Raw genomic sequence first — 25,140 nt, 5'->3', positions numbered from 1 at the left:
CTATTGGGGGACTACGAAATAGAACTTTATAAAGCTGAGATATCGAGGGGGAATATATTGAAACGCATGAGATCTGAGCAGAAAGTATATCCATTAGGAGACATATTTGAATTGAAAGATGCGGGTGTGATCTCGAATTGTAGCACGGACAACTTCAATATTCAATTAGCGTAACCAGATTCATTTTCTTAAAATTTTTATTTGAGTGATTTCTTGATAAACCGCATGACCAGTTAATTTCGTTTTTGATACGTTTAATTTTGATAAAGAAAAGTGAAACAGTTTATATCAGATTTATGTAAAGCCAAAACTGTTTGCTACAGATAAACCTTCGGGACAGAGCGTATAAAATCGTCAGATAACATCTTTTCTAACACATGATAGCCATTGCTTGGCAAATTAAATTAAATGTAACAAGATACGATTTAATTCAACATCAGTGTAAACTGCCCAGCAATCGCTATGTGTTATGTTAATTAATCATGATTATTAATGGGAGATATAGTTCGAGGCAACGTGAATGTTTCCAATTCTACATGCTACTAGGACCTAAAAATCAAAATTTATTTTCGTCAAATACAATCAAATTTCTTTTCCTAAACCAGCTCTACGGTTTACTTTCTGTAAAATTTCGTGATCAGAAAGGATAAATCGGGATTCTGCCCAACGAACAATATCTCAAAGATAAATTACATTCTTCTTAAATTCTTCATTTGATCTAACCTAACCCTTGATAATATACAGTGACATCTTTACACCCAAATATATCGATAATTACCACTGAGTTAAATAATTAAACATACAATTTCTCGTTACATTAATCTAATATTATATACATTGAAGCAGTGATATCGGTATGGGATTGAAGTGTACATATAAATTCTGTAAATATAAACACTATAAAGAAGTACTCAATTTAGATTTGCCCTCCGTGAATAACAGATCGTTTTACTAAGAGTCCGGTACTTTTAGGTCTGGAAAGTCTTTTGCTGTCAGTGGAGGTAGTGTTGAGGCGTCTTGATCTGCCTCCCATGGTTGTGTTGGGTCGAGGAGTGAAGGGTGCAGGACTCGGGGACATCATCACTGAGTCGTAGTCGTTCAACTGCAAAATTGTCAGGATAAGAAGAACAAATAAAGAGTATCCTGCATTTAACTGCAGAAACATTTGACCCTTAAATAGGAGTTATCTAAACAGCACATAGTGAAAGTTAACATACCAAAACTCTGTTAACAAAGCTATTCATAAGACTTATTAACTAAAATAAATAACCTGATCAGTAAGTTCCTCCACCCTGGTGAAGGCCTCCTTTTTGAGAGAAGTAGCTTTGTTGAGCTGGTAGTTGATCTTCTTGATCAGTTTCTCTCTTTTGCTGCTCTCCTGGTCGTGTATTCTGTCGTTGTACACCTGCTCACTTTCAAGTACCCGTAATTTCTGTTCCTTGGTAGCCAGTTCGCTGAGAAATTATCACATTAATATTCTTGACATGAAGGAGGAAATTTTATCCCCGTCCAATCTTCAAACTAAGAATTTTGCGAAGAAGATGAGTTCTAATCATGCTCAGAAAATCAATTTTCTAAGAAATTCTCACCCAATTATCATATCATAGTTGGCAGGTTTTCTAGCCTCAACTCTTAGATTCTCTATTTCTTTGTTCAGTAATTCTACCTTGCGTTCTGATTCTCTTTTCTTGTCATCTAATTGCCTGTAATAAAATTGAATTAGATTATAAGATTACGAATAGTATTTGACACGTTTAGTACAGTTTTTTGTAGCATCAAGTAAGTAACGATAAGTCCGCATACAGCCGACAACCGTGTCGAAATCTGATAAAGACAAATAAAAACAGATGTACTTTTTCAAAGCTTTGATTTCCCGTTCAGTACTAAGAGCAGCGGTTTTCTTGGCCTCATTATCCTGCCTCAAATTAACCAGATCTTGCTCGTGTTTCAGCTGAAGTTCCAGCTTTTCTCGCTCTGATTTTACAAGCTGATCTCGCAATGCTCCTTCTTTCTTAGAGTAACACGTTCTCATTCCTGCTTTCTTCCAGGTCGAGATTGTTCTCAGTTTGTACAATAATTTGTTCAAATCACTGTTCTCTTCCTGAAATAACATATATGATGGTTTAGAGTGAATATGGCATTATATTATGAAGCTAGTCTGATCCAGTCGCAATGTATAGCGTACCAAAATACCGGTACAAAATCTAAAAGATTGACAAAATAAAGTTGCTCTAGCCTCGGATAACATCGAGCTAGGGGGATTTGTCTCGTTATTGACTGGAAAACCTACCTCGAGATCCCCCATATTTTTAGCATGGGAAGCGTACTCTTCTAGTCTGTCTTCAGTACCGTTCATAGTCTGTCTTCTTACCACTCTCATCTTGTCTATCGCTGACATTTTCACATTCTTAACATTGTCCCGGCATTCCTGAACTAGCTGCTCTCTAAGGGAGAATGTGAGCGTAAATTGGAGCTGGGTTACAAATGAATCGCGTTTGCCGCAGCTGTAACTTTCATAAATTAATGAACTTGACTTTTTAATGGCGGGGAGGTGGTGCCAATCCTGTGTTTTACTAGTAATTGGCCCTCATTATTTGTTGCAATATATTAATATTTATCTCGAAGAATCCTATAATTTGCCACCACTCACCTGAACTCGTCGAATCTGTGTCGGAGAGTATCACAAGTACTGAACATGTTGTGAACAAGCTCGTTATACTCTGTTCTAAGTTTACCCCTCATGTTTCCTTCCTGCGGAGAAATAATTTGTAAGTCTACAGTTTCTAGAGTGTAGACGATCAGAGCAACAAGACAACTGCAGTACAGTCTAGTTCCTCTAATTTGGACACTAATTACTTAATTAAGATTCCACCGAAAAAAGCTCCCCACAAATTGATCACTAACAGTCAGTAAAGGATTGCACGATAATACTGATAACAAAAAAGAAGTGCCCCTTATTCCCTCTCACCAGATACGAGCTCTCCTCCCTCATCTCACTAATCTTAGCTCTCAGAGCAGTCAGCTCAATGATCAGCTCGTCCACCCTCTCAGCTAGGATAGTTTGTAGACTTGTGTCCGTCATGTTCTTGCAGAGTGCCAGCTCCTGCTCCGACTGTGTCACCTGACAAAGGGAGGGTTAGAGGTCACGTGATCTAGCGGTGGAAGTCACGTGATATGGTGCATATTGGCAAGTTGCCCATACTGGAATTTATCGGGATCCTGAGTAATTACTTGCCATAATTTGATGGTCCTGACAATGGAGGAGTTCTATTAATAGAGTTTTATGGATGGTAAGTGCTCAAAATATCGATATTGCCGACAAAAAGTGTTAACTTAGCAATGAAATGTTTTATCATAAAAGCATAAAGGTTCTTTGTCGACACTTCAATAGGAAAGGATGACTCTGGTGTCGATTTTAATGAATAAGGAATGATCTAGGCGGAGGGCAGCAATATTAATTTATTTGAATTATGAATTTAGAGGAATTTGGAGGATTTTAGAGAAATCTCACCACTGAAACTCTCAAAGGTTGTTCGTAAATAAAAACTGTTCCACATTTTTTTTGGCACAGACAGATAATTCAAAATATCTACTCTCCGTCGATTCAGCGGTCTACCACATTATATAATTGAATTCTTTGCGTAACACGATAGTTTGATATTATGTGCATACCAGTTAGTAATTATATAAATTATGTGCATATATTATGCAGGGAGACAATTCAAATGTCACCAAAATCGATAATTTGTGCTTCATGGTGGATTTAGTCATCGAGAAACGAGCTATAGCTGAAATTTACAATATTCACTGTCCAGAGAGGACTTTGGAGAAACACAATATAGAAACATTGGATATGTCTGCCGATCTTAAGTAATGAAATAGAAGTAATAACATTAAATTCTATATTCAAATTCGATTTAATAGAGAATACAACGGAGAGAGCGTAGTCATAAAAACCGTGTCCTTTCTTTCTTAGCGAGGGAATAACATCAAATAGCTGGGTTAAACCCAGAGTAATTTGGATTCCAAAGCGAAAGTCAAATAGTTAAGATAAAATGATCTCACCTCCCTCTCCTTCAATACGATGGTCTGTTCCTTGTGTCTGAGGAGGTTCTCGTAAAAACTAGAGTAAGTTTGGAAGTTCAGTTTCTCGTGCTGCATGAAGGTGCTTCCGAGGTTGTTCAGACATTCTTCCACCCAGTCCTGGAATGTTTATAATTTAAGTCCGGGTGTTTGAGTAAGGATGCCGGGAAGGGCCGGGATTAGATAGACAGATTAACCTCCTGACGATATTCCTGTATAAGATAGACTGCAATGTTTTGTAATCTGTAACCATCTGGCTCCTTTGAAAAGAATACTATACTTAGAAATTTCCCGCCGAAGTCTTTCTGACTAAAGCCTGATGGAACTTGGGTCATTGGTCCCTCTTACAGTAGGTACTTGAGAAATTGAGAGTTATCAAAATTCGGGACCTTTTATAATTACAGATTTGAAGGTGATTACGCCCGAACTAATTAAAACATGGCTCATGGGAATAATCTTCCCGACTAATGATTTGTCTGAACCTTAACATTCTGAGGATCATTTACGTTGCTTCTTATTAAGTACCGTCAAATTAAAGCTCTGTAGAGTATAGGTCCCTTTACATCAAACATTTACAAGTTGATAAATATTCAACTTTTAAGATTCCATTTTCTCTCTAGATTAAATTCTCAGCCCTCATTTAAATTGACTAGTTGTTGGATTATACTGGTAACCTTGGTTACAAGTTGGTGGAACTTTAACATTACATCACAACTTAAAATAGTTAAATACGTAGTTTCTCTCCATAATAACCTGAAAGTGATGAAAATGTACAACACAATGATCAGGGTCCCTGTAGTTTCCTGGTAACATCATCCCAGTGATATCATCTAAATTACACTAACTATAAGTATAGACTGTTACAACACCCTAATAATCCACCTAAATTACTGAAATTTCACTGACCTTGTCGATAGTGAAAGTCTGTGCATCCTCGTTGAGCTCTGCTTTGTGGAGGAGCTGGTTAGCAAAGTGTTGGATTATATCAGATCTAGGGAGGGAGATAGTATCTTTAGCTGACTGAGTCTTCCACAGATCCAGCGGTAGACTACCATCTTCTCGGAGCTGCGGTGAGTGGTTCATTTGCACGACATATAGAGTGGTGTACAGTTAAAAGGGGTTCATTAATTCCAATGTCCAAAATATTCTCGAGGCTTGAACCCAGAGGTGGCTGGTTGGTGTTATACCATCTCACTGCACTCTAAGTAATGAATACATCTCGGTATAATTATACCATTTCAGTCGAATGTCCCCCGGTAGTGACTAGTGAGTACTGTTACTATACTGTTTAGTACTGTTTACTATGTATAAATACACCACCTTCACTTTTAATCAGCCACACTAAAGTTTAAGAGTTTGGCAAGCTCAGTAATGTCTATAAGTGCAGTAAGTCTCTTGTGCCCAGGTGCAAATGACGCACTATAACTATTTGAATAAGTCATTAGAAGGTGACAAATATGACAACTTAAGTTCGGGGGAACGTTTAAAGTCAGGTTTAGAGTTGCGCAAAGGTTCCAGTAATTCCAGCACTGACCTTCTCCGCCTTGATGAGGGTCAGGTCCCGAACGATCCGGTTACTGGTCTCCCTGATCATGAAACTCTCCAGGTTCTCCAACATTACCGCTAGCTGGGTCTCTCGAGCGTCGTACTCTGATAACAGCCCCAACTTCCTGTCCGGACTCATATCACGGACTCCCTCTTCTGAGAAACCTGGAATGTTGCCTGGGTGAGTGGAATTTTGGGCGTTTGCCAAATTTGGGAAGATTAGAGCTGGAGACGAATATTTGTGTGAAGTTCGGGATTGAAATTAAAATCAGGTATTTATCATCATTACTCGCTAATATAATTTGTGCTAGGTGATAATTTGAGCGCCCTTCTCGGTAAGGTCAGCCGTACAGACTACAGACTGATTTGCCGTACCGTAGAAAATTGTTAGCCCTTATTCTAACGATTTTTTATGGCATCAAGAAGCACTCAATTTTCTTTACATCATTTGTAGATACCAAAGTGCTGAAGTGACAGACGTGTTTGCTCACATGATGACATTGACAAATGCAGCTCAGGCGTAAACAGACTACAGTAATTCTCAAACATCAGTTGATGCCGTCAATAACAATCAGCAATCTGTTACGTTTCGAATCATGCTTATATCTTTATATGGACTAACATTATAAGTTGTAGATATTAATAATAGTCTAGAGAAAGAGATAATATGATCTGCTGTCTCTATGACAAAAGTAGTTGTAAGGATTGATATTGACAACTGTAATCGGAATCGTAATGGCATACATTATTAATATTTATAGACGGGGCATTTGCTGACGTTCAGAAGTTATAGGTAAGATTTATTGGCAAAAGTGATAAGTAGTGCTTTTAAATGTACCGAATTGATATGAATTTGATAACAGTAAACTCTTACTATTAAGTCAACTTATCAAATCTTGTCAATGTCTTGGACACCAACTTCTCAAAATCCAGCTCACCTTTAGTCCTGATGACATGGGAGACAAGGTTGAGGGCCGGTTCGAGGACCTGTTGAAGGTAGGCTAGCTCCACTGTGTGGTACTGTTTAGAATCTGATACTCGGGGCAGGTTCAGATACCGGCAGGACCAGTCTGCTTTTAGCTGTTTAACCCGTACTGACATCAACAGGAACTCGTGCAGGAACTGCAGGGCGGAGATAGGTTCCTGGGAGATTGGGGAGACGTTAGTTCTGGGATCTAGCTATAGATCCTAGGTTCTAGGTATAGTACAGTACACATTGTACATTGTACATTGTACATTGTATGTCGTGTACTGTTCAGGTTCGAGTTTAATTAGTGTCACGTGAGATTCCATCATGATACGGATGTTCCTGCGTGAAGTTTACGTAGCCTCTTATCCGGTTTCAGTGATGTCAATTTTATGTCCCGGAAGGTTTCAAATTTAAAACAATTGCAACTGTAGCAGAGTCATGTGGATTACACCGCCAAGTGTCAAGTAAAAATACCACGTACAAATAACATATGTTAGAGTTGCTAGACACCTTGTACATTTTATGATATTATGATAATAAGCTGTTAAATGTCACTGCTGACAGTGATGTGCGTTAAGTTGACTCGCTGATAGTCGGAAGAATAACCAGCTTATGATTCTATAATTTGATAATTCTACCAGACTTTAATCGTTTGATTTCAACTTTTTTCGTTTTATATTTTTAACAATTTGTATATACGGCAGAAGCAGAATCAAGCTTGTGAAAATCAAAATTACTGACTATTCAGATGTGACCAGTCAGACTTCAGTATTCACCAACAAATTTGTAATATGCAGGCTTAACCACAATTGCGTGAAATTAAATCAGAAGAAAACACATTAAAACCACAGAACTATGTGACCATTAAAAATAATAACTGTTAAACACCTTTAAATAGTTGATCTCGTCTTGAAGAAGTGGCTCCTGGTCGACTAGCGACATGTAGTTGTCGTTCAGGAAGCTGATGTCAATGTCTTCTCCTGCAACTACACTGCCAACTGCACTTTGTACTCTAGAGGAGGAGGCAGAGGCTGAGCCGTGCATTCCTGGGGAAATGAGGGGTTACAGAGGGGGAATGGGGGGTTACAGAGGGGGAAATGAGGGGTTACAGAGGGGGAAATGGGGGGTTACAGAGGGGGAAGGGCGGTGCAAGGGTATGTTACAGGATTAAGGCAGGGATTAGGGGTTACATGTGAACCAATGTTTCATAATGTTTTCACAATAAATTTGTAAGACCTGCCTTATACTCACTCAATTTAGGAGATTTAAGTTTGCTGAAAGGATTAACAATGTTGCTGTAATGTTCAGTTGGTTCCACCAGAGGGTTGGTCGCTAAATGTTTGTCCTGTTTTGCTCGACCCTGATGTAGCACGTCCTCCAAAAGAAGGGACACCCCCACCACTTCACCGTTAGCTACGTCTCTGAAGGGTGAGGTAATGTTAATCTCCAGGTAACCTCCAGGCAAGCTGATCTTGACTAATAATAATCCTAAAAGGGTGGTCCAACTTTAGCAGATATTACATGTGATATTGACTGGAGTATCGGACCTACAGCTGGTTTAATCACATTGCTTCCGGCTTTAATGATCACCTAAATACGTGTACCCACTGTATGCTGTACAGTCCGCAACTTAAACAGCAGAATGTTTTCTTTTGGAACTCGCCCTAGCATGCAGAGACTGGGTGGGCGAGTGGTGGACCATTTGCAAGCATGCAATTACCGTTCCACCAACTGGGGGCTAGTCAGCAGTTTTACAAAGGAACGTGATTTAATAATTTAATTAAGTGAAGGATATTGTTATTTCCTTGAAAGTCTAGGGGTAAAGGTTGTTCAATGGTCAATGCAAGTTAGGCTGCTGCCAATGCTCTAAAAACATTAAAGCAATTAGACAAATTCTTGCTCTCAGAGTTACTGTAGCAACTGGTGTTACCGTAGCTCCATTGGCATTAAACTGTCATAGCTAAACAGCGAAATTGCTAATTATTAGATTTTAGGAAGGCGTGTATAATTAAAACGAGGGCGCAAGATTTAATTTGTAGGGTTTCAACTTGTAATTTTGTAAAATTAAAGAAACAATGTTTCAGAATACTTTCTGTTTGCCACTGTATCTGGGTAGAATTGCAACTTGAAACCCCTCCCCAAAATGTTTACCTGTGACCACGTGTCCATTTTAATTGGCTACACTAAAACGTTTGTATGATGCGAGCCCCGTTTCCCCACCGTAATCCACTTCACACATAGCCATTGTGTAGAAATAACACTAGCGTAAGCTACTCCAAAACCCCTCCCCACTACGTAACATCTTCCAACGACCACGGTGTGACGGTGAGTAAAAACGCAGTAAATAGCAGACCTGTTGAACTCGTTCAGTTGGGACAGTCCGACAGTAAGGAGAGAGGATATCTGTTCGCACTGCCACTGAGAAGTGACGAAGGGACCGTGTTGAGCCGCAAACGATCTGAAGAAGTGTGATTAAATAGAGATAGTATTAAATCTAGATAGTATCAGGTGAGAAAGTGGTATTGTATCAGACTTCCAGATTAATTGGAATACTTTCATCCACTGATACTAGGCTGTTAGATAATAACCTTTTGAGGAATTATCTACTGAAATATTCACTGATATTGAGGACCGACTAATACGGTATAATTAAAGGTGATGCCACTAGTGAATGCAGATATAACACAGTCCCTGAAACAGAACGAGTTGGATACAGTACAAATCAGTACATAGTGTGTACACTGTACCTGTAGGGGAGAATGGTGGCAGCCTGGTGAGGATACATCTCGCCTCGTGTGTGGGGGAGGAGAGACCGGAGACATCGCTGTGGCAGGTCACTCACGTCTCTCACTGTCTGTTCTAAGACCCGGACACTGCCTGGAGGGTGGTTTTAGGTTAGGTTGGTGGAGGATGATGTTTACCCCCTTCCCCTTTCCCAAGCTTACAGATACTCGATATCTTTTTTTCTCGCTTGTGAGTCGATCATATTCGATTATTTGGGACAAAATGAGAGTACCTAATATTTGATTTATTACACTGAGTGGAGACTCTCATTTTTTCCCATATAAGCTTACAGATATTCAGTGCAGACTCCGTGTTCTATAACAGACAAGAACATATAAGATGAAGGACTAAACATAACATTGACGTGAATCAGCTCCCTGAAATAGAGTGTCCTTCAGTCTGGTAAAGGGTTTTACTAGCTGGTGGGTGGTGTGAGGGTAGGGGTCGGGTGGTAGGTACAAGTTAGCACATTGCTCATATGGAACCCGGACATTGGACAATATATTTGCCAAGATTTTGCAGGGTTTCGCCTCTACCCTAGAGTACTTATAAATCTAGTGACCACTCTTGGAGGAATATAATTATGGGGGAAACACCTTTTTTGAGCCTTCACTGATATTCGAAGAATATTTTCAGCCACAAACTACAAAATAAATTAAAATCCCTTAAAGACAAAGTTGTCAGCTTCAGTTTTCAATCAAACTTTTGATTAATTCTTGCTTTCTTTGGTAATAGAGGGCTGGTTGGAAGCTTTGATGGCAGCAATAATTAAAGCCATTGTCTGATAAAATTAAGGTCAGTATCTGATAAAATTAAGGTCAGTATCTGATAAAATTAAGGTCAGTATCTGATAAGCCACTTCACCACGTGACACACGAGACAGCTCGCTTCAGCACGTGCCAATTAATCCGCCAAATCAACTAACACGGCACGTCTGCTTATCTAGGACCCTCACGTAGATCTAAATAATAACTCGGATCACGTGACGAGCTATTAGCCCTCTCAGTGGTCGGCTGGGATTAGTCGCTGAAAATTATTAATTCGGATACAGATGTGTTTGAGAACTTGAATAGTCTGATTTATAGTGGTTGTGCTGGTAGGCAGCCAGTGCAGGCGATACTATATGGGCCTATGAATAGGCTGATACATAACATTCAGACACACTGCTGGCGAGCAAATAGCTTGCTGCTACGTCTACAGTCTTCAAGAGAGATATTAATAAACCACGCAATCGTCTCAGAAGAGTTCATTTCATGATACGTGTAAATGTTTCGTCTGGTAAAGAGTTCTATGAATAAGATTCGTAAGTATCTCAATGGTAAAGGATTCTATAAATAAGTCATGATGATGACTTTTAAATTATGATATTTGATAGGATATGCAAACACTGAATCCTGACACCTGTTTTGTGATGACTACTTAGCATTCTTTACCAAATAGGCATAATCTGTATTCAGCTTTATTCATTAGATCTAAACAATCCCATAGTTGCAAACATTTTCCATCAAATAATACTTACGAAGAATGCCTTTTCGTTTCCTTTGGCAAGGAATGTCTCTGGGATGCAGTGGGAGATCGTGAAGTAGAATTCCAGGAAAAACACTTTTCTTTTACATTCAAAATATTCTAAAATCTGAAATTTTCAAATTAAATCATGTTACCACTACGACTACAACTTGCTATATTAAATGAACTTTCAAAACACCAATAAAAAAGCTTAGAGCTAAAATTAATTGATCAAATAAATGTATTAAAGTATGATTTGATTTTTAGATTTAGACAACACTAATGAAAACCACAAAAAACCAATCTCGGTAATTGTCCCCCCTCACACCCCTCACAAAACCTACCTCTTGAGGGTCAGTAGGGCTGCTCAGATGGCTGAGTTGGAGTTGGATCTCAGTCAGCTCGTGGGATATAGCTTCAGGACCTCCCCAGTCAGCCCCAACTGCCACGTTGGAGGGCATGTTGGATCCTAACTTGGCTTTACTCGCGCCCATGTTTACGTAGGCCACCATGTACGCAACCATGTCATGTATACCTGGATGATTTGAAGTTGGCTTCGAAACAAGATTAACTTATAGTCCAGATTTATCCTACTCGTTAAAAATAAAGAAAATGTAAAAAGTTAACTTATTGTCACAATTCTGACGTTGTACATGATATGAATGTCCGTTATATTAATATAGTTATAGACTGATTAAGTGAACAACCGTAATATATTATTTTAATATGTATAATATTATCATAATAACCACTATACCTGACATGATACCGAGTACAGTTTGTAGAGCACTTCTCCTCTCCGGTGCCTCCAGATCATTGAACATGCCCAGAACTTCAAACTGGTGGGGAATGTAGAATGAGTTGATCACCTGACTTCCGTCGTTTGATAGCAACTTCCGGGGTCGTACCTTGAAGTAGCTGAGGGAGAATTTTAATTAAATGTTTAATTTTCTGAAGAATTTGGTAAATAACTGCGAATTTTAAAAGCAAACTCGTGCGTAGTGATAGGGATCTAGGGAGAGGCCTCGTCTCCTTTCGCCTCCTAAGAAGGAGAGTTGGTTCCAGATTGTGTTGTATACACTGTATTACAGTTGTATCATAATATTATATATAAGTAACATGCTTACTTCTTATCAACAGGAAGGAATGGTTTGTCGTCGTCCGTAGCATGCTCATCGCTCAGAGATCCAATCTTGAAGTGTGCGTCCCTGTGAAGTGTGTAACGTTGAAACTTCATAATCATATGATTTGATTGATTTCATAGGTATGCGCAACTGCAAATATGCACATACGCTCAGTTTTGGAGTACTCATCACACATTTTTATATCATAAGCATTCATTTTCTGGCACTGGTAAAGAATGGCGAGATGATATTATAAATCAAGAGGCTTGCATATAATGAACATATTGACACGGGTGCAGAGTTGAGGCTGGGGTATCTCCAGTAACACATACACTCTCACAAAGGTACACTCTTACATAGGACCATTGTAACGGTCGAGTAAACACTAATTAAAAACAGTGGGCAGGGTCGCAGTTTAATCAATCTGCCCGCATCAGTACATCATGATAAAGTAATTGCAATATACTCGGTGAGGGAAAACTGGCAACACCGAGCACCATTGCGCTTCGGAGCCGTGCTCCTTATCATATTATGTGGTACGTGTTAATCACAGACTGCTTATGTTACATTGTACTTTTAAGGGGATATACAGTTTTTTTCGAATGGATGAGGCACAGCCAGCGTGTTTTTCATCACGTCATACTTTTCTGATAAGACTATTCAATTTCATATAATGTATAATAACGTGTCAAGTTGTTAATGTTTCATGAGACCCCCACCAACCCTGCTGCTACAATTGATAGAAACAAATTTGTATGTTGTCAGGAAACTGACCATGTGAGGGCATAGTTTGGTTATTGATAAAGAAAGCTGAGAAATGTCATGTTTTCAGTATTAATAAGGGGTAAAAGTAAAAGTTTTATTTCTATCTGCAGCTAAGCTCACTCCACAATGATATATATCCGGATGTTAACTTAAACAGAGTTATTTTTACTTTTGAAGTTTATGGAGATTACGCACCCTGGCTCTCGCTTCAGGATTAAATGGTTCATTTGAATTCATCGTTTGGTAAAATGACGCGATATCGCGTTTTTCGTCACAGACAAATTTGAATCGGGGGCTTGAGGACGCTGTGGCGAAAAATTAATTTTAGATATTATAGTTTAATTTTACTTATAACTCTCCAAAACTCGGGAGCATTTTTTCTTTTTGAGTGATACTATCTTTCAGCACACATAAACAGGATAAAGAGGATCTCACCTGATCTCTGGAAACTTGTTGAGAGCTGTCTTGAGTGACTTAACATTCCTGTTGATCTGGACCCGTAATGAGTACACTGACATGGCATCGTGTAAGTTCTGACAATACTGACCAACACTCTCCTGCTTCTGAGCTATCACCTTCTCTCTTTCTCTCCCGATCTTCACTGACGCTCTCACGAAATCTTTTACCATGTTGTCGCGGATCACGTTCTGTGGTGGTATCAAGCTACAGATTAATCATATATTGGACGGTAATTTGAGTAGCTTTAACAGACCAGTATCCGGGTAGTTTGTAGGCTGTTATGCTGTGTTATGGGGATTCTCTAGCCTCTAGCCTCTAGGCAATTTCAGATTATAAGTATTCTCCTGAATACTTCAAGTTCAGGTAGGTTTAATCTGGAATATTTCAGATGAGTTCAATCCACGAAATTTCAGCTGAGTTCGGTCAATAAGGGATCGACTATAAGCGATAGCATTACCTGGGCAAGTTGCAAGGAAAGGAAGTAGTCGCTGGTTTTTACTGCTTTACTGGAGGGTGGGCGGCCGGAACCGGGCATAGAACTTTTTCTGAGGAAATCGGAAATGAGATTAGGCGTGGGAAAACACATGAAGGTGAAATGAGAAGTCAATCTAATGACTATATTATTGAGTAACACTGACAGTGCAACTAACACTGGAGCGGGTGTGCAGATAGCGTTGTGACCCACAGCTATAACCAGGTTGTTCCTCTGGACCAGCTGGGTCTTCAGAGCCAGTCTAACGTTACTCAGTCCGTGTAAAATCAACATCTGTAACACACATTTGTAGTGAGGCTACTTTTGTATTTTAGAGAAGATATTGTAAATTTTGGCAAAAAAATCCCAATAATAAGGCTAGACCGTGTTCATTTAATAAGAGTTTCTACGATGGTTCTTCTTTAATACAATAATTGGGGTTGGGGGGCTCCTACCTTGATGATACTGTCCTTGGTGTGGAAAACAATCGTTCCCAAGTCCTTCTCATCAAGTTCTTGTATCGCCAGAATGTTGTTGCTAGGCACATACCTGATAATGGGAGATTATACGTCAATGTAGCTCAAACATTCCTAAAAACCTGGGACTTGTAGTTAAGACTTTATATGGACCTTGAAAGGGACGTTAGGGTCAGTTATTACAATCAGCAAAACTGCTTTGTCAGTCCATTATGCCAACAGGGATAAGCATTAAACCTCATAATATTTATTGCACTTCTACATCATCGGCTGAATAGTGGGTTCCAGCTTAACGTCTAATTTATCTGTTTTACTCTTCCATATAAAATAGTATTTGCAAATTAAGACAGGTTCTTTACAGATTTAGTGAAATCATCCATTTCATTACGTCAAACAAATAATCACAATCACTGATCATGACAGTTCAACATACCAGCAAACATGCACACCTTGTCTGACATGTCACGTGGTGTTTGTAAAGACTAGATAACAGCAGACACTAGACAACATGATATCAGAGCCGCCTCACGACCCCCCGAGATAAGGTGGTCATCTCTCCCTTGATTAGAAGAGTATGATTGCATGAGAGCAGGCTCCGCAAGCTCCAACTCTACTTCTCATGGAGGGTGGAATGTTTCCGACCGGTGGGGTGGAGGTGGTGTGATCATGCGATACAAGCTTACAGTAATTGTGAGGACGCTGTAGTATGTTGATACAGCTTGAGGGGGGGTGAGTGAGGGATGTGTTTATTGGCGCTACAACTGGGAATTAGGATCTGACCATCTGAAGGTTAGACTAACAGTACGGTAACATATGACACAAGCCAGCACGACTGCTGCTGTGGCCCCCTATTCCCAGAGGTAGATTTGAGGTGCCAATTTTACAACAGTTTACACGGTACACTAACTCATTGTCATACAAACTTACAAAAACGTACATAAAAGTACATGTTTTACACCACTGAATTTACCTATCAGCACAAGCTAGCAATCTCTCCCTGGTGCAATATCAGTTAAAACCTGACATTAAGCCAGATTTGTCTGTAAGTAAGGGACACACTGACGGACTACAGTTCATTCCGTCAAACTAAATTCATTGTTAAGAAAATGTTCATTAGACAAGGTACTAGTGGTACCAATGTGAGGGTGGAGTACCACTTAGGGGTACCACATGGGGGCACCACTTAGGGGTACCACATGGGGGCACCACTTGGGGGTACCACATGGGGCACCACTTGGGGATGGTATTTACCTGTCCAGAGCTACATCATCGTCCCCACTAAAGGTGGTCTTGGCCTCAGAAGTGGTCCCACTCTCAAATGCCACAGGTCTGATGTGAGCGTGGTGTTGCTCGAACCCGAGCTCCCTAGCCTGGGACTTGTACAGCTTTATCAGCAGGTCCGTTTCTATTACAGTTTGTTGCAACCGTTCCTTTATCAGTAGCATCTGAGGAGCAGAGAATTAGCTCTGAATTTGTTGGATGGTAACAGCATTGTTTTACAATTCATTTTGATTTTTTAATCAGTCGCTTTGTACGTGTGATCGTCACGGAGTCGGTCCGTAATATGAATTTTCGTGATTAGAATGTTCGTAATTTAGAAAACAATGCAATCTCATTTCGCAGAATTTTTCTTGAAGTCAGTGTAATTTTCGTGACACAACGGTACACCAACACAGAAAATATATTCAGTAGCTGGGGAAGCTTAGAATGCTGTATGAGAGAAAATTGAATACAAGTAGTGTTACTTGACATGCAATCTTGATGAGATTAATCTGGTCTAAACCATGGCCTTATCTCAATACTGAGCAAATTAATAGAACGATCACAAACAATGTGGCTGTGTGAAGGTATAGTACAGTCTGAGTGATAAATTTCGAGATTGTCGTCATATCAGATTAAGCTATTAAGTTGGCCCCTGAGATCACTACAAATATGACACAATTTCTGGTTTTTATGTTTATTTCACCATCCCTATTCATCGCGTCTATTTATATATATAACAATATCAGGATCCCTGCTAACCTCCATAACAGTGCCCAAGGGGCTGACCCACTGTGCGTGAATAGCAGAGCGGGAGGGGTGACGTGACTAACCTCCATGACAGTGCCCCAGGCGCTGACCCGCTGTGCGTGAATAGCAGAGCGGGAGGGGTGGCGTGACTGGGTATTCAGCTGAGCTACCATGTTCTTCTCGTGCTGAGAGGCGATCACGTGCAGGTGGGCGGGAGAGTGGGTCACGTGGCTGGACAGCACCTGATATAATAATAGTATTATGACAACTGCCTCAAACCCTAATACATCTCTACGCCGTTCCATTTCACACGATAGTGATATTAAATTAAGTTTACATTTAGCACAAGTGTTGGTTAACTTGAGAGGAAGGGTTTAAATGTGAAGGAGAAATGGATGATAAATTATTTCCATTAATTGATTCTGCTCAAATATAAAGTGAAAATCACATAGAGCTCGCGTACCTGATGGTGGACGGTTTGAGAGTAGCTGTTTCCCCACGTGTCCAGTTTAACCCACTCGACTTTGCAGGCCTCCAATAGCTGCCTGTGAAGGGACAGTAACTGGCCGGTCGTTCCCGGCTGCTCTGCGAACACTAACTCCTGAAATATGAGGCAAGTTGTCTGTTAACCGGTTATGTAGGGGGACCTAGTTCTAGGGACCATGTGTAGGTGGGTGGGTGGGTAACCTGCTGTAATTTTAAACTGTGAGACAGCATGACCGGGCTTATCTTTCTAGCACTAGAATATTAATATGTAAATAATTTAATTCAATTACGTAACTTAATTTTTAATGAAGTTTCGATATTCAGGTTGCAGGAAGATATGTGTCAAATTTAGCCAGGTAAACCGATGAAGACCAATCATAGCTAGTACAATGACATGTGATAACGATAACAGACGATAAAATACACACGAAAAGTTTATTTATTTCTTCTACAAAGTCATGATTATACTTGGTCGGAGAACCCATTAAAACATTATTGAAAATAGTTTAAATATTATTGATAGATTCTCTGTCGAGATGTAATCCTACATACCTGTAGAGCATGATCAATAGCAGCGGGCACATCTGCTACCTTAGCCAAACCGTTACAAAACTCCAGAAAGTAGCTGGTTTGTAGAGTCGTGCTCGCGTGAGTCACGGAGATCGGCTGTTTCTTAATCAGTTGGAACGGTAATCCTCCCGTCACTGAAATAGGATTGTTAAGATTTCAATCGGTTCCTCGGAAATTTACCAGCTCAATTGTGAAGGTTTTTTAGATTTTACTACAATTGTGTAGGGTAGTATGTATTGATTACACTTGGTCGGACAAACAACGAGAAATTGGACCCGTAATTAAGAAATGACTATTAGATAACTTAATTATAATTCTACCGATAGTTACTTTTCGGGCCCACTTCCATTTAATTTGTACAGCAATCTTATCAGAGCCTTCGCGAATCGAATCAATAATAAACTGCGCGGCTATTGGGTAGTATTGTATCGAAACTAATCAATGGTATTAATATAATCTCAGTTTGATGGTAAAATAAATGGTTACTTATCGAAAGTTATTTATCCCTTGAGATTTACAGTTTAGTGGCCCAACCAAAACTAAAGTCAACAATAAGATAGGTCAACATCATTTTGGTGAGCAGTAATTTTTGGCAAAATTGGGACTTAATTTTGATAGACTACACATTTGGTTGTTAAGGTCCATCATGTTCCTGCTGCTAGTGCACCACCCCTATAAAGTATAATGATTCTAAGGTGACTGGGTGACGGTATAACTTGTATAGAGAGAATAAAGCACTGAATAGTGGAGCTATCTATCTGCGGAAAGTTTATCATTTAATAATTGAATTGTAAGAACTTACAGCCGTTCAGTTCATGTTGTGATATACTGTCTCCGAACGCACGTTCTGTATCAAACTGAAGGTAAAGCCATTGTTCAGAGTTACAATATTATACAGATTATCAATAAGAGTCAGAATATGGTTCAAACTTTGAACACACTCATGAAGCTCAATTAAGCGGTTGTATCCATTCGCAAAAACTGTTAATTACTTTCAAATGATACAAATTTCAACTCTTACCGTCATGTTAGCCATTTCTTGAGTTAGTGCGGTCCACTGAGCCATAATCTGACTTTCGTTGATGTATGTTCTGATAAAATATGGGGCTTCCACGTCATATCTTGGTCTTCTGTACATTACAGACACCATCACCTGATGTGAAATCATGAATAAGATAATCAATCATACAAATTTCAGCTTGATAATCATGAATTTAATAATAGATCGTGCCCAGATTAGAGTAGAGGGCATGACAAAAGCCATATTATGTGGGAAAAACAGACACCTCTGACTGCTGATCCGTCTGCTCTTCTCACGCCGATATGGCTTTTACGATACCCAACATAGTCAGTAGTCACCCATGATGTATAAGATCATCATCGGTCTACTGTACAAGGGAAGAGCTGGCTGCAGCAGTCTCGTTAGAGATTTGCGCGCACACGCGGATATATAATTTGTATATAAAGTTGCGTTTCATTGCTCAGTGTGTTTGAAAGCCGCGCGCGCTAAGGCGGCGGCATTAATTGATCGCATGTCTCAGTTACCTGGGCCAATTTTCTCTTTTCTTCCAACGACCAAACGTGGTTGTAAATTTCCATGTAGCAATCTATCAACTGAAAGTAGTTTGGTAAGTACTCAAAGATGATGTACTTAAAAATAGAGGTATTAACAAATTAAAATGAAATGTCTGCTCTCGGATATAAACTCTTTAAAATATTATCAGACATCGCTTGATAAACATGATTTATCTGTGAAAGCAAGCGAACTGCGAAGGCAGAAAAAACCTTTTTCTTGTTTTTCTGGAAGGCGATTTCCTGGCTCCAGATGTCCAAAAGTACCGCGGTTCTATCAATCTGCACGTGTGAGTAGGCAACCAGATCTACTACTAACGGTGGGTGTTTCTGAAGTAAAAATAGATATAGTAAATCAAGATCAAATACCCCTTTCTAGTTCAATATCATCATTTGAAGCAGTGGAAACGAAAGTTGTCCTAATAAATATTTTCAGTCCAAATTGCGACCACGTGTCTCACCAGTAGTTTTGAAGTAGTGAAAGCAGAGTTCCGTCTGGGTAATGGGTTCTGGGACTCATCATCTGAAAATCTGTTGTCTTTGTCTTTGGAAATGTAGTGAGTACAGACCAGCAGCAACTCATCTTCCAATTCTCTAAAATAGGTTAAATAGTGTTAACAGTATAGAATTGTTATTGATAAAGACATTCCTCAACCCTCTCCTGGTATTTCTAACAGCTTGTTTACATATCGTAACTTATTGAACTGTCCTATCAACCTCAATAAAATCTTGAAGATCTGCTCTGTCCAGAATTCAAAATAGCGTAAAAAAGCTGAAACACTAAGACTTGTCTCACTTGAGTTGGTCCAGAGCAGATTGGTACATTACAAAGAATCCAGAACTGTCCTGAGCGTGTGTTATACCATCGTCCTCCGTGTAGAAATCATCCACATTTTCTATATCCCCACTCTCGAAGTATTCGTACATCTTCTGACTGAAGATTAACCGATGTTTTAGGGAGTACGGGGTCTTTTAGAAGCATCATTTTAAAAACATTCTCGCCAAAACTTGATAGAAAGATTTATAGAATGGTTAATAAACGAACATGTGCTCTATTCGAGTGTTGTGGAGGAAAGAGGAATCAGATCGTCCAACGTCGCCGTCTTTCTTCTTATCCCAGTTACCCACTAAGTCCAGATTTATTGTTCGCTCAACAGACTTGAAGTAGTTTATTATACCCAGACACTGAAGACATTACGTAAATTAGGATCATGAACCCAAAGATCAGAAATCTCATTTGTTTATACTCATGGAAACGAGTCGCAAATAAAACATGTGCTCAGAACAATTTCCGGAATTGAAATTCTAAATTATGGTTTCAGGTTACAGGATTTATATGAAATAGCTGTTCATTTAAGGACGATCTTCCTGAAATGTCGTATGGTACGCAGGATCATTAGCTTGAAAGCAATTTAAACATGAGTAAACTTGCTTTAATTGCTAAACTTTTTGAAATGTCACACTAATACTTGACGGTGATTACTTGCTATAGAAAATTATTTATGCGCGTGACAAAAACAACTTTTTGCCAATGCACAGCACGCGCGCATCTGTTGCCATCTTGCAGTTGGGCAATCTCTGCACTGCAAACTTGCATGCAACTTGTCCAGAAAGTGACAGTATAAATGTATGTGCATGCTTCCTATTTTCACGTCAAACAATTACTCACCGATCGTCGTATATGCCGTAACTTGAGATGTCTCAACATGAGATAAGCCATATGGGCATCTTTACCACTAGATGTTTTACCAGTGTGCCCAAATCCCAAGTTTCCGGGGGTGAAAGAGAAAGCACCGTGGACACCATTAGACTGGGGCCCTCTTCCTGATAAGGCTCCCAATACACCGTCATCTTCACCGTTCACATCGCTTATCGAGTCTTTGTCATCTGCGTCGTCACTAAAAGTTTAATTTTATACAGTTTTCAGTACAATTTGAGACAGATAAAACAATCTATCTAAGAACAAAATAACTCTAACAATACTCGTAAACATGAATTGAGTAACTTACTTCTGGCTGTCTCCAAGATGGATCCGTTTCCACATAGCTTGGGTGTCTTTGCCAGCAGGATGAGAGGCTACAGAGTGCGGTCGTACTGGACCTGGCAACTCCTTCAAGTTTGCAACGTAGTTCTTCAGTGACTTAGAAACGTCCTGTTATATTAATGTAATGTTTAAAAGCGTTATTTGTTAGTGGTATATAATTCGTTTTTAAAATTAGAAAGTCTTCAAAAAAAGGGGACTGTATTGATGTCTCCCAGTACCTGCAAGCTATCATTTTCAAGAAAAGCAGCAGAACTTTTCAGCAGCTCATCTACAGTGTTCCTCTGTTTAATATGAGATATAGCAGCTTGTCGAGCTGCGTCTAGTTTAGGGTATAGTTGGCGGTGGGGTTCCCAGGATGACGGCTTCAGGAATGTGTTCATTACGAGAGTCGGGTCTATATCGTCCTGAAGTGAGAATAGATATTAGATAATATCTTATATCTATCTAATAGATATGGTAACCAGATAAGAGAGCTGATATTTAAAAGAGCTTACTAAAAGTTAAATTGCCAGGTTTTATCAACAGGACCTCATATTCAGCTATTTAACAAATTCTACCGACAAAGTGATGAGCGATAATGGCTACAATAGTCATAATGAAAATGGATGGTTTGGAAATAATGGACACCATCTTTAAGTTAATGAGTTGTCATCATGACACGTGACCTCTCTGTCAATGACATATTCGACAACCAACACATCTCCACCATCGTCAACTTTGCAAACCACACTAAACGCTTAATGGTGCCAGAGGAGTTGGACCAGACCAGTGTAACATAGCGACTACTCAAACGTCGTCTTAGTTCGCCTCTCTCTTCCACACTCAACCACCACTTAAGCGCTCATCTATGACACACCCCACAACACTTACCATCGTCCTTGATTACACATCTTGATTCCACCGGCATCCTCCCACAGGACTGCCATACCCCAGAGGTAGGCAAAGCATCCATATGCTATCCTCTCGTGGGCCAACAGGCACAGCCTCTCTTTTTAAAAAATTTTTAAAACGTGACACATGACACGTGACCCACCTCAGAAAGAGAACCCGTCACAGGGAACCTCATCATCTGGGTTTGTTTGGAGAGTATGTTTTTGAGACGTCTGTGAGCTTGGTAGTACAGTTCTAACTCATCTGCTGGACTCAGGGCCTCTAGGTCCTGAAGAGGGATGTTTAGGGAGACTAGTAGAGTTTCAGAGACAGCTTGTTATTTTGTTAAATAGTTAGGATACCATGTATCAATGGCAAAAATGATAAAGTCATAAATTGATATGCTGTAGTAAGACAAAACATTTCAGAGTTCATCAAGAAGAATTGGGGTACAAATTGTCTATCACTTGCTACTGAAAGACTTACGATTGATATAGCGTAAGAGTCTAGTAAGTTCTGCAGTCTATGTTTGTAAGTGTCCAGTCTCGCGGAAGCTACTGGCATTCCATAGTCCTCTCGTCCTGACTCAAAACACGCTTCTGCCGATACTACCTGAATTTTTTACATCATCAAAAGAAATTCGCCAAATATGCCAGTAATAAATTGACAGTACCTTATTCTTTTCGTCGATGATATGAATGAAAATGAAATATGACGATTGAAAAATATGTTTTGATGAAAAATGTGTTACGCCTAGGCCGAGCATAGCTGTTGTGTTTCTTCGTCTTCTCCTATTATCAACGTTACAAAAGCTTGGGGGATTGATCTTCTTAGTCCATTTCTTCATCCATTGCTTCCTTGCCTTGACATTATGAATTCATGAAAATCATAATGACGTATGAGAAGGCATGTGATAAATGTATAATAACGTTCGTAGATTCGTAGGTACAGATGGGGAGTGTGAATAGTGACAACAGCAGTCTTATGAAAACAGCAGTCTTATGAAGACAGAAATTGGCGCTGTCGTATGTGAAATGAACACGTGATCAAAATAAACTAACACAATTAAAACTAACCCGTGCGTTTATCAAAGCTTTGGACTCCTGAGGTTCAGTACTAGAACTACTGCTCTGTTTATTGAACCTGGAGCTGATCCTACTCTGCGAAGTCTCGGGCAGCTTGTTCAACTTGTCCCTTCTTCTCCAACCGGAAGTGTAATACACCTCGTCTTTTGGGTCGTTTAACCACTGAAGTATAGCTGTGAGTGGCGGGATTGGAACACGTGACACGTTTACCAACTATCAAGCAGTGTGGACACCACATTCTTACAATATCAGGATACTCAAAATATGCTTGTCATAATCAGAGCTAGAGGTCAATTTTTTTTCATTTAATCATCTTTAGCAATCTCGGCGGTGAGAAAACGAGACATTATTTGTGTACACATGTCTATAAAATTATAGATTCGTCTGGGTTTCTGAATGAGAATTAGTGGAACGGCTGAGATTGGAGATAGACACCCGGTCTTATCTATAATTCATAGACACTTCCCACAAACCATCTATTTAAGGGGACATACACCATCAGGGACAAAAGGATTTCGCGATTATTTTGGCCAAAAATCGCGATACCGCGAATTTTAACAGACTATACCTTAAACTATACATAAAATTTGCCGCAAATAATGGGAAAAATCGCGATTCCGTACATGCCGCGATTTCCTTTTGTCCCTGTACACCATCACTCGGGTGCTGTCTATCAGATAGATCCCGCTTCGCCGGGCCTATCTGAGATAGATACGTTTGCGTGTCGTGTCTATATAATATATTATAACATTATAGTCTACCACAGCAGCAGAAATCACTACATAGCTCAGTGACAAGATGCTCGTTTATAGAATTATAATGTCTAGAAGAGCGATTAGTTAGCTGGGAATTAGCAACATACATTAGTAGCATTAATAATTACCAACAACAGCATCTTTAAACGGCACTGGAATCTGTGATTTTACAAAAGAAAAGTTAACCATGCAAGAGGAGAGTTTGAAAGAATCTTAGATTATAATAGTGCAGTTCAATTACTTCTTATATTGCGAAGAAAATACTAATATATAAATATACACACGATATTAATTAACCTAAAATTAATCATGCAAAGAAGAGTTTGAAAGGTTTTCAGATTATAGAAGTGTGGTTCTGGTATAATATCAAGAGAAAGACAGTGCTGAAACCTACCTTCTCCCATTTGAAGGCTGTGGTGTCCTCCTCCAAAGTATCAGGGATAGCTATTCTGGATTTGTGGAGCGACACAATGTGAGATATCACCTGATCAATGAAACTTGAGGTTAGTTGTAATCTTTGGCTGAGTGTCAAATACGATGAAAATTGATTTAGTAAATTTCACACTATTAAAAACACAAAATACGATGAATGTTAATTGTTAATTATGTAAATTTCATATTTAACACATTATAACAAACCATGAGATAATTGTTGATCTTCTCAGTTGAGCTGAATTTCCAGCACATCCAGTTGAGATACAAACACATGTCCTCGTTAGTGACCAGGTGGATTGGAGCGGGTTTGCCGCCCAGATAGGCTCTGTGGGCGGGTTCAAGTCTGTGGGCACGGTGCCAGAAATCTTTATACTGCTCCATTATCTCCCTGTACACAGGAAGGTTGTCGTAATAGTTCATTAGATCAGTTAATTATATTAGCTAATTTTTAATTAATTATAAGTTGATTATAATATAATTATCATTTATCTTTGATTAAACAACAAGTATATTACCTGACTCGGTCCTGGAATACCTGGTGAAGGTCTGTAACAACCACACCGTGCCTACAGAACCTACTCCACCGTGACAAGTGCATCTTCTTCAGCAGCAGTAGATCCTCGCATTGTGTCAGGAAAAACTGAACAATAAATCTGTTATTCTTTACAAATGTTGTTCAATAAACTTGAAATTATGACTATTAAATGGAAATTTGATAAATCTTAAAATGGCATACAATTTCGGAAACCATCGGGGGAATAGCCAACCTGATGTAGAATGAAAGGAATGGAATCTGCAGAATGTTCTGGATTATCACAGGTGCTCAGCTCAGCTGCCAGTATTTTATCATGACTATCCAGTGGTCTCATGTCAGGTACAGACAGAATCCTCTTGATGGATTCCAGTCTTTCTACTTCTGCGTCCTCTGTGTCTTGTGGATGTGCTACTGAACTAAGATAGAGATAAGATAATCATTTTGTCGTTATACTCGACACATTAACATTACTATAGAACAAATTTTAATTTGGGATGCGTTTAAAAAATACGGTTTTACATCTTATAAGTAAAATCATACCTCAAATTTTTAGACTTCCCATAGCCAATCTCTTGAGCTCAGCCTTGAGATCCC

At 39.3% G+C, this 25,140-nt stretch overlaps 1 protein-coding gene across 1 annotated transcript; it reads right to left on the bottom strand.

The window, feature by feature from the left end:
- Nucleotides 1–825: 825 nt before the first annotated feature.
- LOC134826721 (uncharacterized) lies at nt 826–24,958 on the bottom strand. The gene is made up of 46 exons (XM_063839211.1): nt 24,779–24,958; nt 24,527–24,651; nt 24,216–24,399; nt 23,971–24,060; nt 22,813–22,983; nt 22,488–22,598; nt 22,223–22,348; nt 21,900–22,025; nt 21,085–21,270; nt 20,832–20,974; nt 20,492–20,720; nt 19,868–20,007; nt 19,619–19,756; nt 19,284–19,416; nt 19,036–19,152; nt 18,796–18,864; nt 18,272–18,403; nt 18,053–18,107; nt 17,233–17,384; nt 16,658–16,795; nt 16,278–16,436; nt 15,436–15,629; nt 15,155–15,181; nt 14,164–14,257; nt 13,887–14,002; nt 13,694–13,781; nt 13,213–13,424; nt 12,016–12,096; nt 11,646–11,806; nt 11,233–11,423; nt 10,898–11,015; nt 9,346–9,475; nt 8,952–9,056; nt 7,850–8,019; nt 7,487–7,644; nt 6,567–6,771; nt 5,618–5,793; nt 4,990–5,148; nt 4,066–4,203; nt 2,969–3,121; nt 2,651–2,751; nt 2,291–2,444; nt 1,854–2,101; nt 1,590–1,703; nt 1,271–1,454; nt 826–1,102 (listed from the first exon to the last, which is right to left on the bottom strand). Exons 1-46 carry the CDS (start codon nt 24,878–24,880, stop codon nt 917–919), a joined length of 6,489 nt encoding a protein of 2,162 aa, XP_063695281.1. The 5' UTR covers nt 24,881–24,958; the 3' UTR covers nt 826–916.
- Nucleotides 24,959–25,140: the final 182 nt, after the last annotated feature.

Source organism: Bolinopsis microptera, chromosome 2, assembly GCF_026151205.1.
Source record: "Bolinopsis microptera isolate Bmic1 chromosome 2, MBARI_Bmic_1.0, whole genome shotgun sequence".
Lineage (NCBI taxonomy): Eukaryota > Metazoa > Ctenophora > Tentaculata > Lobata > Bolinopsidae > Bolinopsis > Bolinopsis microptera.
The sequence above is the reverse complement of the archived record's forward strand: the minus strand, read 5'-3'. Positions and strand labels throughout refer to the sequence as shown.

Excerpts from the sequence above, each read along its gene's own strand:
- LOC134826721 (XM_063839211.1), bottom strand. The coding sequence starts at position 24,880 with ATGAGACCACTGGATAGTCATGATAAAATACTGGCAGCTGAGCTGAGC. Across the intron at positions 2,445-2,650 it reads CACAGATTCGACGAGTTCAG|AGAGCAGCTAGTTCAGGAAT; the intron begins GTGAGTGGTGGC and ends ATTCTCCCTTAG. Across the intron at positions 2,102-2,290 it reads AAAATATGGGGGATCTCGAG|GAAGAGAACAGTGATTTGAA; the intron begins GTAGGTTTTCCA and ends ATGTTATTTCAG.